This window comes from Oncorhynchus kisutch, unplaced genomic scaffold (assembly GCF_002021735.2).
Source record: "Oncorhynchus kisutch isolate 150728-3 unplaced genomic scaffold, Okis_V2 scaffold1047, whole genome shotgun sequence".
NCBI classification, from domain to species: Eukaryota; Metazoa; Chordata; class Actinopteri; order Salmoniformes; family Salmonidae; genus Oncorhynchus; species Oncorhynchus kisutch.
In genome coordinates this window covers 35,817-50,091 of record NW_022262992.1, presented here as the reverse complement: position 1 = coordinate 50,091, position 14,275 = coordinate 35,817, and the positions used below count along the sequence as shown (strand labels likewise).

At 47.1% G+C, this 14,275-nt stretch overlaps 1 protein-coding gene across 2 annotated transcripts; it reads right to left on the bottom strand.

Moving 5' to 3' along the window:
* Positions 1 to 645: 645 nt before the first annotated feature.
* On the bottom strand, positions 646 to 14,048 carry LOC109885480 (beta-1,4-mannosyl-glycoprotein 4-beta-N-acetylglucosaminyltransferase). 2 transcript variants are annotated; one of them, XM_031817488.1, is made up of 7 exons: positions 14,011 to 14,048; positions 11,110 to 11,188; positions 10,476 to 10,651; positions 10,147 to 10,303; positions 6,516 to 7,225; positions 5,900 to 6,209; positions 646 to 2,239 (listed from the first exon to the last, which is right to left on the bottom strand). In XM_031817488.1, the coding sequence occupies exons 2-7, from the start codon at positions 11,185 to 11,187 to the stop codon at positions 1,769 to 1,771; spliced, it is 1,902 nt and encodes a 633-aa protein (XP_031673348.1). In that variant the 5' UTR covers position 11,188; positions 14,011 to 14,048; the 3' UTR covers positions 646 to 1,768. The 2 variants fall into 2 exon arrangements, with proteins under 2 accessions (XP_031673348.1, XP_031673347.1); XM_031817487.1 differs by lacking the exon at positions 14,011 to 14,048 and adding an exon at positions 13,894 to 13,994.
* Between the last annotated feature and the right edge of the window lie 227 nt (positions 14,049 to 14,275).

The following is a 14,275-nucleotide window of genomic DNA, read 5'->3' as shown; positions in this document are numbered from 1 at the left end:
AAGGTAAGGGAGAGAAACTGAAAGAGAGGAAGAGAGAGAGAGAGGGACAGATGGGACGGAGAGAGAAGGATGCAGTAGAGAAGGCAAGGAGAAGGCAAGGGAGAGAAACTGAAAGAGAGAGGGACAGATGGGACGGAGAGAGAAGGATGCAGTAGAGAAGGCAAGGAGAAGGTAAGGGAGAGAAACTGAAAGAGAGGAAGAGAGAGAGAGAGGGACAGATAGGACGGAGAGAGAAGGATGCAGTAGAGAAGGCAAGGAGAAGGCAAGGGAGAGAAACTGAAAGAGAGAGGGACAGATGGGACGGAGAGAGAAGGATGCAGTAGAGAAGGCAAGGAGAAGGTAAGGGAGAGAAACTGAAAGAGAGGAAGAGAGAGAGAGAGGGACAGATGGGACGGAGAGAGAAGGATGCAGTAGAGAAGGCAAGGAGAAGGCAAGGGAGAGAAACTGAAAGAGAGAGGGACAGATGGGACGGAGAGAGAAGGATGCAGTAGAGAAGGCAAGGAGAAGGCAAGGGAGAGAAACTGAAAGAGAGGAAGAGAGAGAGAGAGGGACAGATGGGACGGAGAGAGAAGGATGCAGTAGAGAAGGCAAGGAGAAGGTAAGGGAGAGAAACTGAAAGAGAGGAAGAGAGAGAGTCAACCAGTATTTTGTGTTTAAATCTTTGTCTTTATAGGCCACATAGAACAACAATACACCCTCTGCTGTGCTGTACAAAAGGCTATGAAGACGACATCACTTCATCATTCATTCAGAGCTGTCTGTCTGTCTGTCACCCAGTTATACACACACACATATTGTGTTCTGACCTTTCAGGATAGCACACCCCAGTGCACATGTGCGCGCATGCACACAGATTAACACCTAAACACACACACACACACACACACACACACACACACACACACACACACACACACACACACACACACACACACACACACACACACACACACACACACACACACACACACACACACACACACACAGAGTGTTAGTGGTTTGCAGCAACAGATGCAGAAGTCCCATTCCATGTGTGTAAAGTTAACTGAGAGTTTCTACAACGATTCAGCCTTTTTTTCTTGTCAGTTCATTTGCAAGCAAGAATATTAACCATAGGAAAGCAATACACTGTAGACTGCACTATATCTAACTCACATATGATGAGAGGAGAACGTGTGTGTGTGTGTGTGTGTGTGTGTTAGCAGGGGGTCACTAAAAACACAACAGGAAGGTATCCAACAGTGAGTGAGAATTCCGCGACGGGATGAGGGAGTGTCTGTGTCGCTATGACGATATGATGAAGTAAACATCAACAGAAACAAAAATGTCATCTTTTGCTTCCTTTTTCCACAGGTTTGCGATTCGCCTGTTTTGTCCCTCTGCCCCCACCGTACCAACCCAGCATAAAGGCCTGTCTGTCAGTCAGAACTAGGAAAGTAGTAGGTGAGGCTCAGAGGTTGATATAGAGAGTGTTTCTAGGGAGGACTATTTTGTCAGTAGTCAGTGGTCATTTCCCCCCAAAGCTGTTCCAATGTTCCCTTTTACCCAAAAATAAGGACTTTTTGGAGCTTGTGTTAGGTATCCTTCCAACGTCAGTGTTTTCCTTCCGTCTGTATCCTTCCCCATCAGTGCTAAGGCTTTTTTTCCTTCTGTATCCTTCACCCATGAAGAGTGCTAATTTTGTTTCCATGTCCCCCCCTTGTGAGTCCCAGGGGCCCTCCTTCCTTACCCATTCACTTCCTTCAATTCTCCACCCCTCCCGAATTCGTTACCCCTCAATCATTTTATCATGTTTGACATACGGGTTCTCCAGAAGGTACAGGTACTTCTCATAATTCTCCAACATATACTTTGGGGCGTACATGTGCTCTTTGGGGTCCGAGGGGGGGTACTCCTGCACCGATCCATCGAACCAACCCCCCGTCCGGATCAGGTCCCGGATATAATTCAGATCCCGTTTGTCCTCGTAGTCGCCCCAACGCGGGAAGTCCCCGTTCTGGGCCGAGATCAGCTTAAAATAGATGCCCTCAGGGCTAAAGCACCAAGAACAGTGCCACCCAGCAAAGTGGAAGGGGCTTCCAACAGCCCACTGGACCAGGATGTGACCCGTGTCGTTCTCGTACTTCCTGAAACCGGGCATGGTGTAGTATTCCCGGCGCCGGAGACGTATCCCATCGGCATCATAGACGTCTCGGAGCATTCCGACCGTGCACCCCGACACGACCTCCAACGACCCCAGCTAGAACAAGAAGGTGACACTTTATTGAGATGGAATCTATCAAATCAAATCACATTTTATTGGTCACATTCACGTGGTTATCAGATGTTAATGCGAGTGTAGTGAAATGCTTGTGCTTCTAGTTCCGACCATGCAGTAATATCTAACAAGTAATCTAACAATTTCACAACAACTACCTTATACACACAAGTGTAAAGGAATGAATAAGAATATGTACATATAAATATATGGATGTGTGCACCCAACCCCTCACATTAACACAAACCCAACCCCTCACATTAACACAAACCCAACCCCTCACATTAACACAAACCCAACCCCTCACATTAACACAGACCCAACCCCTCACATTAACACAAACCCAACCCCTCACATTAACACAAACCCAACCCCTCACATTAACACAAACCCAACCCCTCACATGAACACAAACCCAACCCCTCACATTAACACAAACCCAACCCCTCACATGAACACAAACCCAACCCCTCACATGAACACAAACCCAACCCCTCACATTAACACAAACCCAACCCCTCACATGAACACAAACCCAACCCCTCACATGAACACAAACCCAACCCCTCACATGAACACAAACCCAACCCCTCACATGAACACAAACCCAACCCCTCACATGAACACAAACCCAACCCCTCACATGAACACAAACCCAACCCCTCACATTAACACAAACCCAACCCCTCACATTAACACAAACCCAACCCCTCACATGAACACAAACCCAACCCCTCACATGAACACAAACCCAACCCCTCACATGAACACAAACCCAACCCCTCACATTAACACACACACATTCACACAAATACACCCAACCCCTCACATTAACACACACCCAACACCACACATTAAAGAGCGGCAGGTAGCCTAGTGGTTAGAGCATTGGAATAGTAACCGAAAGGTTGCAAGTTTGAATCCCCAAGCTGACAAGGTACAAATCTGTCGTTCTGCCCCTGAACAAGGCAGTTAACCCACTGTTCCTAGGCCGTCATTGAAAATAAGAATTTATTATTAACTGACTTGCCTAGTTAAATAAAGGTCAAATTAAATTAAGACACATCTCCTCCAATACATGCACACACATACATTTGGAAAGTATTCAGACCCCTTCACTTTTTCCACATTTTGTTACATTACAGCCTTATTCTAAAATGGATTAAATAAAAAATGTTCCTCATCAATCTACACACAAAACCCCATAATGACAAAGCGAAAACAAGTTAATAGAAGTACCTTATTTACCTTAGTATTCAGACCCTTTGCTATGAGACTCTACATTGAGCTCATGTGCATCCTGTTTCCATTGATCATCCTTGAGATGTTTCTACAACTTCATTGTTTTAAATGTATAGATGTTTTATTTTACCTTTATTTAACTTGGCAAGTCAGTTAAGAACAAACTCTTATTTTCACTGACAGCCTAGGAACAGTGTGTTAACTGCCTTGTTCAGGGGCATAACGACAGATTTGTACCTTGTCAGCTCAGGGGTTTTGAACTTGCAACCTTCCGGTTACTAACACTCTAACACTCTAACCACTAGGCTACCCTGCCACCCCATTGGAGTTCACCTGGGGTAAATTCGATTGATTGGACATGATTTAGAAAGGCACACACCTGTCTATTTAAGGTCCCACAGTCGACAGTGCATGTCAGAGCATAAACCAAGCCATGAGGTCGAAGGAATTGTCTGTAGAGCTCCGAGACAGGATTCTGTTGTTACACAGATCTGGGGAAGTGTACCAAAATTCTGCAGTATTGAAGATCCCCAAGAATATAGTGGCCTCCATCATTCTTAAATTGAAGAAGTTTGGAACCACAAGACTCTTACTAGATCTGGCCGCCCAGCCAAACTGTTCAATCGGGGGAGAAGATCCTTGGTCTGAGAGGTGACCAAGAACCCGATGGTCACTCAGATAGAGCTGCAGAGTTCCTGGAGCTCCTTCCTTAAGGACAACCATTTCTGCAGCACTCCACCAATCAGGCCTTTATGGTAGATTGGCCAGACAGAAGCCACTTCTCAGTAAAAGGCACATGACAGCCTGCTTGGAGTTTGCCAAAAGGCACCTAAAGGACTCTCAGACCATGCGAAACAAGATTCTCTGGTCTGATGAGACCAAGATTGAACTTTCTGGCCTGAATGCCAAGCGTCACATCTGGAGGAAACCTGGCACCATCCCTACGGTGAAGCATAGTGGTGGCAGCATCATGCTGTGGGGATGTTTTTCAGAGGCAGGGACTGGGATACTAGTCAGGATAGAGAGAAAGATGAACAGAGAAAAGTACAGAGAGACCCTTGATGAAACCTTGGTTCAGAGTGCTCATGACCTCAGACTGGGACGAAGGTTCACCTTCCAACATGGCAACGACCCTAAGCACAGAGCCAAGACAACGCAGGAGTCTCTGAATGTCCATGAGTGGCTCAGCCAGAGTCCAGACTTGAACCCGATGGAACATCTCTGGAGAGACCTGAAAATAGCTGTGCAGTGACGCTCCCCATCCAACCTGACAGAGCTTGAGAGGATCTGCAGAGAAGAATGGGAGAAACACCCCAAATACAGGTGTGCCAAGCTTGTAGCATCATACCCAAGAAGACTCAAGGCTGTAATCGCTGCCAAAGGTGCTATAGCAAAGTACTGATTAAAGGGTATGAATACTTGTGTAAATGTCACATTTCAGTTTATTTTATTTGATAGATTAGCTAAAATAAAAATAAAATCAGTTTTTGCTTGGTCATTATGTGGTATTGTGTGTAGATTGACAAGGAACATTATAGAATAAGGCTGTAGCGTGGAAAAGGTTAAGGAGTCAATATACTTTCTGAATGCACGGTACACACAACCCCTCCGATACATACACACATACACACAACCCCTCCGATACATACACACATACACACAACCCCTCCAGTACATACACACATACACACAACCCCCTCCGATACATACACACATACACACAACCCCTCCGATACATACACACATACACACAACCCCTCCGATACATACACACATACACACAACCCCTCCGATACATACACACATACACACAACCCCTCCGATACATACACACATACACACAACCCCTCCGGTACATACACACATACACACAACCCCTCCGATACCTACACACATACACACAACCCCTCCGATACATACACACATACACACAACCCCTCCGATACATACACACATACACACAACCCCTCCGATACATACACACATACACACAACCCCTCCGATACCTACACACATACACACAACCCCTCCGATACATACACACATACACACAACCCCTCCGATACCTACACACATACACACAACCCCTCCGATACATACACACATACACACACCAGTAAGCAGTTTTAGTGGGTTAAGTGATCCTAATAGCCAACCATAGCACTTAACAGGCACTGTATATCGTTTGAGTGGAATCCAATAGAGATCTTATCTTTCTAGAATCTGTCACTAATAATCCTCTAATCGTCGGCTCAAATCCTGTTCGAAAAGATAAGATAAAAAACTTGATTGCCCATCAAGTTTACACAGGATAGATTTTTTTCACGTCTGATTTGGGATTCGAACCAGCAACCTTCTGTTAACAAGCCCGTCCCTGTAATCTCTAACCCCCTAGGCTACCTGCTTCCAGAAGAACCCGTAGAGCGACTTCCTCATGTGGATGGCGAACGGTTCCGTCCACCCGTCGAACAGCTTGAGGAAAAGAAGTCCCTCGCGGGCCGGGATCTCGTCGGCATCGTTGATGACGAAGACGTCGTCGGGGCGTGATCCGGTCACCCTGGCCATGCCGTCGCGGGTCAGGTAGGTACGGAGGTAGTCATCTGCGATCCAGCCGTCCTGGCGCCCGCCGTCGGGAAAGTGGTCTAGGAAAACGTAGAGGATTTTGTGGCGCACGTAGTCGTAGGTTCCGTTCAGGAGGAGACGCAGGAACCTGGAGGGAGGGACAGATACAGACAGTGTGTCAACAGATACGCTTAAACGAGTCTTTCAGGAGAGAGAGACGAAGAGAAGACAGACACACAGACACCCAGAAGGCAAGCCAGCCAGATGGACAGCTAGCCAGCCAGCCAGATGGAAAGCCAGCCAGATGGACAGCCAGCAAGATGGACAGCCAGCCATCACATCATCCAGTCCACTCGTCAAAGTGGTCGTCTCTCTCTGTTGGAGGTGAAGTTGGAGGCAAACAGACACAAAGTCAGCAAGACAGACAGACGCATATACATCTATGTCCACTCACCGTAGTGGTCGTCTCTCTCCGTAGGCGGTGAAGTTAGACTCACACACCAGGAACAGATCCACAGCCTGGGCCAACTCGTGGAACCTCACGTGGAGAAGATCAAACTCATGGTTCACGTTGATGGCATTGATCACCCTCCTGGGTCTCTCTCTGGGCGTCAGTCTCTCCTTAGTGGGCAGGTTAGAGTGGTAGACCATGGTAGGTACCCCACAGTAGGGCCCGTGCCACCCCGGCCGACACACACATTTTACCAGTCGTTTGCCTCCTCGTCCTCTTGATTTGGCCTTGGGAGGCATGGAGGTGCCGGAGGACGACGGATGGAGTGGTTGTTGGTGGGATTGGTTCAGGACCACCAGGGGCTTACGTTGCCCAGGGGAGCCTGCTCGAGATCCTACCCCAGTACCAGTCACAGTAGGCCCCCCGGGTCGTGCCGCGTCATCCCTGGGGGTGGTGACCTCCGTCCCCTGGCGGAAGCAGAGGGCTCCGGCTTTAGTGCGGACGAAGTAGGAGGTGGGGTCGTCCTGGAGCTGGTGGGTGCGGGTGTGGATGTCGCCCAGGGTTTCTAAGGGGTCCGGGGATGGAGCCTTGGAGGGCACCACCTGGTCATCGATCCCAGCCGAGGCCCTTTCCTCTGGGGCGTAAGGTCTGACAGGGTGGGCTGGGTGGCTGGGGTACCAGGGCTTGAAGTGGAGGTCCTCACCTTCACGCTCCTGAGGAAGACAAGACAAAGAGGAGACTGTTTAGCACTTTACTCGTCCTCACAGATCAATCTAGAGAAACTGTTTTAGGGCTCTTTACATTCTACATCGCTGAAAGGTTACAGATAGAAATGTCATTTCCGATTGGGCCGGCATATGCAGCATTTACCATGAATACAGTCTGCTCTATTGCGGGAACATTGCCTTTAATTCTTAGGGATAGGCGTCCCGTCAACAGGGAAATCATGCTAGGACTTAATCAAATCAAATGTAATTTGTCACAAGCACCGAATATGACAGGTGTAGACCTTACTGTGAAATACTTACTTACAAGCCCTTAACCAACAATACAGTTTTAAGAAAATGATTTGCTAAATAAACTAAAAAGTTACACAATAAATTAACAATAACGAGGCTATATACAGGGGGTACCGGTACTGAGTCAATGTGCGTGGGTACAGGTTAGTTGAGGTAATTTGTAGGTAGGGGTAAATTGAATATGTATAGATAATAAACACTGAGTACCAGCAGTGTAAAAACAAAGGGGTGGGGGGTTCAATGTAAATTGTCCGGGTGGCCATTTGATGAATTGTTCAGCAGTCTTATGGTTGGGGGTAGATGCTGTTAAAAAGCCCTTTGGACCTAGACTTGACGCTCCGGTACCGCTTGCCGTATGGTAGCAGAGAGAACAGTCTATGACAGGGGTGGCTGCAGTCTGACAATTTTTGGGGCCTTCCTCTGACACTGCCTAGTATATAGGTCCTGGATGGCAGGAAGTTTGGCCCCAGTGATGTACTGAGCCATATGCACTACCCTCTGTAGCGCCTTATGGTCAGATGCCGAGCAGTTGTCAAACCAGGTGGTGATGCAACCTGTCTGGATGCTCTCGGTGGTGCAACTGTAGACTTTCTTGGTGTGTTTGGCCCTGTCGATGTGAATGGGGGCGTGTTCAGCCCTCTTATTCCTGTAGTCCACGATCATCTCCTTTGTCTTGGTCACGTTGAGGGAGAGGTTGTTGTCCTGGCACCACACTGTCAGGTCTCTGACCTCCTCCCTATAGGCTGTCTCATCGTTGAGGGAGAGGTTGTTGTCCTGGCACCACACTGTCAGGTCTCTGACCTCCTCCCTATAGGCTGTCTCATCGTTGAGGGAGAGGTTGTTGTCCTGGCACCACACTGTCAGGTCTCTGACCTCCTCCCTATAGGCTGTCTCATCGTTGAGGGAGAGGTTGTTGTCCTGGCACCACACTGTCAGGTCTCTGACCTCCTCCCTATAGGCTGTCTCATCGTTGAGGGAGAGGTTGTTGTCCTGGCACCACACTGTCAGGTCTCTGACCTCCTCCCTATAGGCTGTCTCATCGTCGTCAGTGATCAGGCCACCGTTGTGTCGTCAGCAAACTTAATGATGGTGTTGGAGTCGTGCTTGGCCACGCAGTCGTGGGTGAACAAGGAGTACAGGAGGGGACTAAGCACCCACCCCTGGGGGCGGCCCGTCAGGAAGTCTAGGATCCAGTTGCAGAGGGAGGTGTTTAGTCCCAGAGTCCTTAGCTTGGTGATGAGCTTTGTGAACACTCTAGTGTTAAACGCTGAGCTGTACTTACGCAATACGGATTGAATAGAGCTTAGTGTTAACTGCTACTTTGTTGACATGCAATGACTCAGATTCCATTCAACTTTGCTCCTGACATGTAAAAGGAAGAGCCTTAATGTTTGGACTGGAGGTAGACTACTGATGATAATGGTGTGTTGACTGGAGGTAGACTACTGATGATAATGGTGTGCTGACTGGAGGTAGACTACTGATGATAATGGTGTGTTGACTGGAGGTAGACTACTGATGATAATGGTGTGTTGACTGGAGGTAGACTACTGATGATAATGGTGTGTTGACTGGAGGTAGACTACTGATGATAATGGTGTGTTGACTGGAGGTAGACTACTGATGATAATGGTGTGTTGACTGGAGGTAGACTACTGATGATAATGGTGTGTTGACTGGAGGTACACCACTGATGATAATGGTGTGTTGACTGGAGGTAGACTACTGATGATAATGGTGTGTTGACTGGAGGTAGACTACTGATGATAATGGTGTGTTGACTGGAGGTAGACTACTGATGATAATGGTGTGTTGACTGGAGGTAGACTACTGATGATAATGGTGTGTTGACTGGATGTAGACTACTGAAGATAATGGTGTGTTGACTAGAGGTAGACTACTGATGATAATGGTGTGTTGACTGGAGGTAGACTACTGATGATAATGGTGTGTTGACTGGAAGTAGACTACTGATGATAATGGTGTATTGACTGAAGATAGACTACCGATGATAATGGCCTTGAGAACCGTTTCCAAAGACATTCTTTCTTATCACAGTTTCCGAAGCACTTTTATGCCCAGGGCCTGTATTCAGAAAGCGTCTCTTTCTGTGCTGATCTAGGATCAGTTTAGCCTTTAATATCATAATGAATATGATTATATGGACAGGTGGGGACCTGATCCAATATCATCACTACTACTCTGAGACGCTTTGTAGATACAGGCCCAGGCCTGATCATTGCCTTGAGGAGGGTTTCTAATACACAGCTAACATTTAGCCAACACCTTCGTTTAAGAACCTCAAACACATCCCAGCAGGGAGTAGTCAACACATCTGGCAGGAGATATCCCAGGCTCCCTAGCACTTCCATGACCAGGCATGATCACTGACTCGAGAACAGTTTCTAAGATCAACAGTTTGTAGCTCATACGCATGGCAGTATAGTCAACACAGTGTAGAGATTAGCCAAACTGTCAAACCTCCTAAGTCACAGTGAAGACATGTAAAACAACCGACAGTAGGAGGATGGACAGTTTGGTTAAAAAACTGTCCATCCTCCTAAGTCACAGTGAAGACATGTAAAACAACCGACAGTTCAACCAAACTGTCTCACCTCGTTGTGATCCGTGTCCCTGTGTCTGGGCTCCTCCTCTGGTTGACCCCATGGTTGGGGCGCAGCAGGTTCCTCTCTCAGCCTCATCTCCACCCCACCTCCTCCTCCACCCCCAGGGCCAATAGCCCCTACTATACGGGGCTTGGTGTCCGAGGGCCTGTAGGAACAAACAGAAATGTCATCTTGGTCAGAAAGGTCATGTTGTCATCAATCAATCAAAAGTATTTACAAAGCCCTACTTCATCAGCAGTTCCCATGTCTGTCATGGAAAAACATCAATACACACACACACACACACACTCCCCCCCACCCCTCCGACGCACACACACCTGAGGGCGGGCGGGGGTCCTTCCTCCTGCGAGGCGGCGAAGTCAGACGACGAGGCAGCCGACGTTAACGGTGTGGCCCCCCCCTCCCTCCAGAAGAAGCCTGTCACCATGATGAAGGACTTGATGTTGGGGTACGGGGCTGACAGCTCCTTGAGCAGGGATACGTAGTGTAGGGCCTGGAACAAATAGAATAGAATGACTTTATCAACAACAATAAAATTATCACTTTTTCCCCAGCATTAACTTACATTTTGGCATTGTGAATGAATGAATACATTTTATTTGACAAATGTTTTAAAAAAACATACAGAATAGCCTCAACTATTTCCAACTATACACACAGTAAAATGATTGAGAAAACACAACGTCAGATGACTTATTTCAACTGTCAGCCTTGTTATTACATGAGCAACAATAGACAGCTTGGGCAAGACTGTCGGTACATTGGCACCTCACATACAATTTCCTTCCAAATACATTGAATATATACAATATAAAGATCTTAATTTGACCTGTATTGTCACAGCAAAAATAATCCTGAAGCAACAGGAGACAGGAAAAATTCTCAGCAGCAAAAGAGTGATCAAATTAAGGTCCTACATCTGTAGGCTATACATATAACAATATATTTTACCTTGTAATAGTGGAGGAAGGAGATGACACACAGGCCCACTGTGCACAGCAAGAACACTCTGTGACGTCGCATTTTCATCCTATAGGAAGAGGGGGAGAGAGAGAATTGACCAATGGGAGATGACACACAGGCCATAAACATATCAACATGAACTGTGCACGGCAAGAATGTTGCTTTCTTTTCTTGTAGAGAAGGGGAGAGGAGGGGGGAGAGAGAGGAATGGAAGGGGGAGAGACAGAGAGTCAAAGGTGAAAGGGATGGAAAGGGAGAAAGGGGGAGAAAGGAGAGGGAGAGAGAGAATGTGGGGAGGTAGCAAGAGAGAAGAGGGTGAGTTCCTTTCATTATTCACTCATCCCTCTTCCCCCTGGAGGATTTCTGCAGACCATAATCTTCCTGAGTCTAAAGCAATGACATCATCAACCAGTCAGCGAACTGTACATTTAATCTAATCAAATTTCTTCCTTGATTGGTTTATATAAAATATGTGGCCAAAACCTTGATCAAATCATTCAAATTCCTAAAAAACATCCCAGAATGTAAATGCGTCCCTTTCTAAAAACGTCAGAAAGTACATCAACTTTCATATCCTCCGAAAAAATAGGATTGTATCTTAAAACAGTTCAGTTCATATTCAGTTCATATTCAGTTCATATTCAGTTCATATTCAGTTCATTCAGGGCAGTCAGTGCTGACGGTGCAACATCTATTCTTACATTTAATCCATCTTAATGTTTTGTTTTAATACGTCTCTCGCAGCCCACTTTAACCACACAATGGAAGGGGGAGGAAAGAGAGGTAGAATGGGAGAGAGAAAGAGAGAGGTAGAATGGGAGAGAGAAAGAGAGATAGATTGAAAGAGGGAGGCTGGGAGAGGGAGAAGAGAGAAAGAGAGAGAGAGAGCAAGAGAGAGAGAGAGAGAGTGAAAGAGTGTGTGAGAGAGAGAGAGGCAATCTGGCAGTTGTAACACACAATACCTAGTATGAATCTAAAGTAGCCTAGAAGCCTGTACAGGGCAACCTCAGGGATTTCACTGCTTTATCAAACTATGAACAGAACAGAGGAGAGAGAGGGAGAGAGTCGAGATGAGAATGAGAGGGGAAAATCAGGCGGAGGAAAGGGAGATCGGGAGAGGAGGAGGGATGGAGAGATGTGGTCCAGTGGAGGGAGGAAAAGTATGAACAAGTGATCAGCCAGAGGGAGGGAGGGAAAATATGAACAAGGGATCAGCCAGAGGGAGGGAGGGAAAGTATGAACAAGGGATCAGCCAGAGGGAGGGAGGGAAAATATGAACAAGGGATCAGCCAGAGGGAGGGAGGGAAAGTATGAACAAGGGATCAGCCAGAGGGAGGGAGGGAAAGTATGAACAAGGGATCAGCCAGAGGGAGGGAGGGAGGGAGGGACAGAATGCCAAAAAAAAGCAAAATTCAGTAAACCTCTCTGAGAAATGTCAGCGTTTTGCATTCCTGCTAAGACCAGGGAGATATATGCTGCTGACCCTTTATACGCTGACTTAAGAACAGTTTAGTGTTCTCCCTAAGGGTTGAGGATAGGATATGAGGGAGGGAAAGCTGATACTAGATCTGTGCCTATGGGCCAGAAATCTATACAGGCTATCTCTGAGGTCACGCACACACACACACACACAATTCCATTCCACAAGGCTAATGCTACACTTGGCAGGACTACAAGCAACAACTGAGAGAGGAAGGGAGGGAGAGAGGAGGGGAGAATTGGTACGGTGCAAGGGAGCGAGGTAGGGAGGGAGAGAGGGTGCGAGGGAGGAGAGAGAGATGAAGGGAGCAAGGGTGGTATTGAATCAGTGTGGTGCTAGGGTGTGAGGTAGAGAGGGAGCGAGGGAGAGAGAGAGATGGAGGTATAGTATTGAATGGTTGCGGTGCTAGAGAGAGTGGAAGGAGGGAGGGAAAGAGGGAGGGAGGAGAGGAGGGGTGGTTGAATCTGTGTGGTGCAAGGTAGTGAGGGAGTAGAGAAGGGGTGACTCGGTACATTGCTAGACAGAATGGAAGCAGGGAGCGAGCGAGGAAGGATAAGAGAGGAGGAGAGCAGGGCTTGGTTTCCCCCTCCAGTCATTTCCTCTCTGTCTACCTTATTATCTCTCATCTCCAATTCTCCTTCATTTTCTCTCCTTCTCTAGTTCGCTCCCACTCTCCTCCATCTCCCTTTCTCCCCATCTCCATTACATATTTCCTGTCCACACACAGTATAGGCAAGATGGCGTGAAAGAAAGAGTGAAAAGTGAAGGATGAAGAATGACAAGAAAAGCTAGGATGTCTTTTTGTCTTTTTCCTCTCCTTCTTCTACTGTATAATAAAGGTGCTAGCTCAATGATGAAAACCTCTCTCTCTATTCATCTCCATCTCTATCAACTGTATCTCTCTCTCTGCCTCTCTCTCCTTACATCTCTCTCTGTCTCCTTACATCTCTCTCTCCTTACATCTCTCTCTCTGCCTCTCTCTCCTTACATCTCTCTCTCTGTAGGCTAGAAGACAGCATGAAATGACAAGTGAGACGGGATGTCTAAGAAAGAGTGAAGGAATGGATGTCTCTCTCTCCTTCTTCTATAACAAAAGGTGCTAGGTCAATAATACACCCATGATGAAAACCTTGTCTTGCTCTGAACAGTACACACAAACCCACTCTGTCAATGCTCAGCGTTTTACAACAACACAAAAGGCAGAAAACAGTTGCGGGGGAAAAACCGTTCAGGTGGGCCTGTAACACAAAGGACCATGGCTGTGGTGCCGGATGCTGTTCTTCCATCCCTACCGTAGAGGGGAATCCCAACAACCATCTGGAAATGTTGCCATCTCAACTAGAGAACAGACAGTCTTTTCTACCCAGGAACTAACAGTACAGTATAGATCAGGGTTGCTCAACTCTTACCCTATGAGGTCCAAAGCCTGTAGGTTTTCTGTTCTACCTGATTATTAATTGCACACACCTGGTGCCCAAGGTCTAAATCAGTCCCTGATTAAAGGGGAACAATGAAAGAACGCAGTGGAACTGGCTTCGAGGTCCAGAGTTGAGTGTGAGGGGTACAGATTATGGTGCCAGCCAGCCAGCCAGCCAGCCAGGTGCACATTTCTACATGAAAGAAGAAAATGTTGACAACAGATCAGGAACAGATTGGCTTCTCTGAATGTGAACC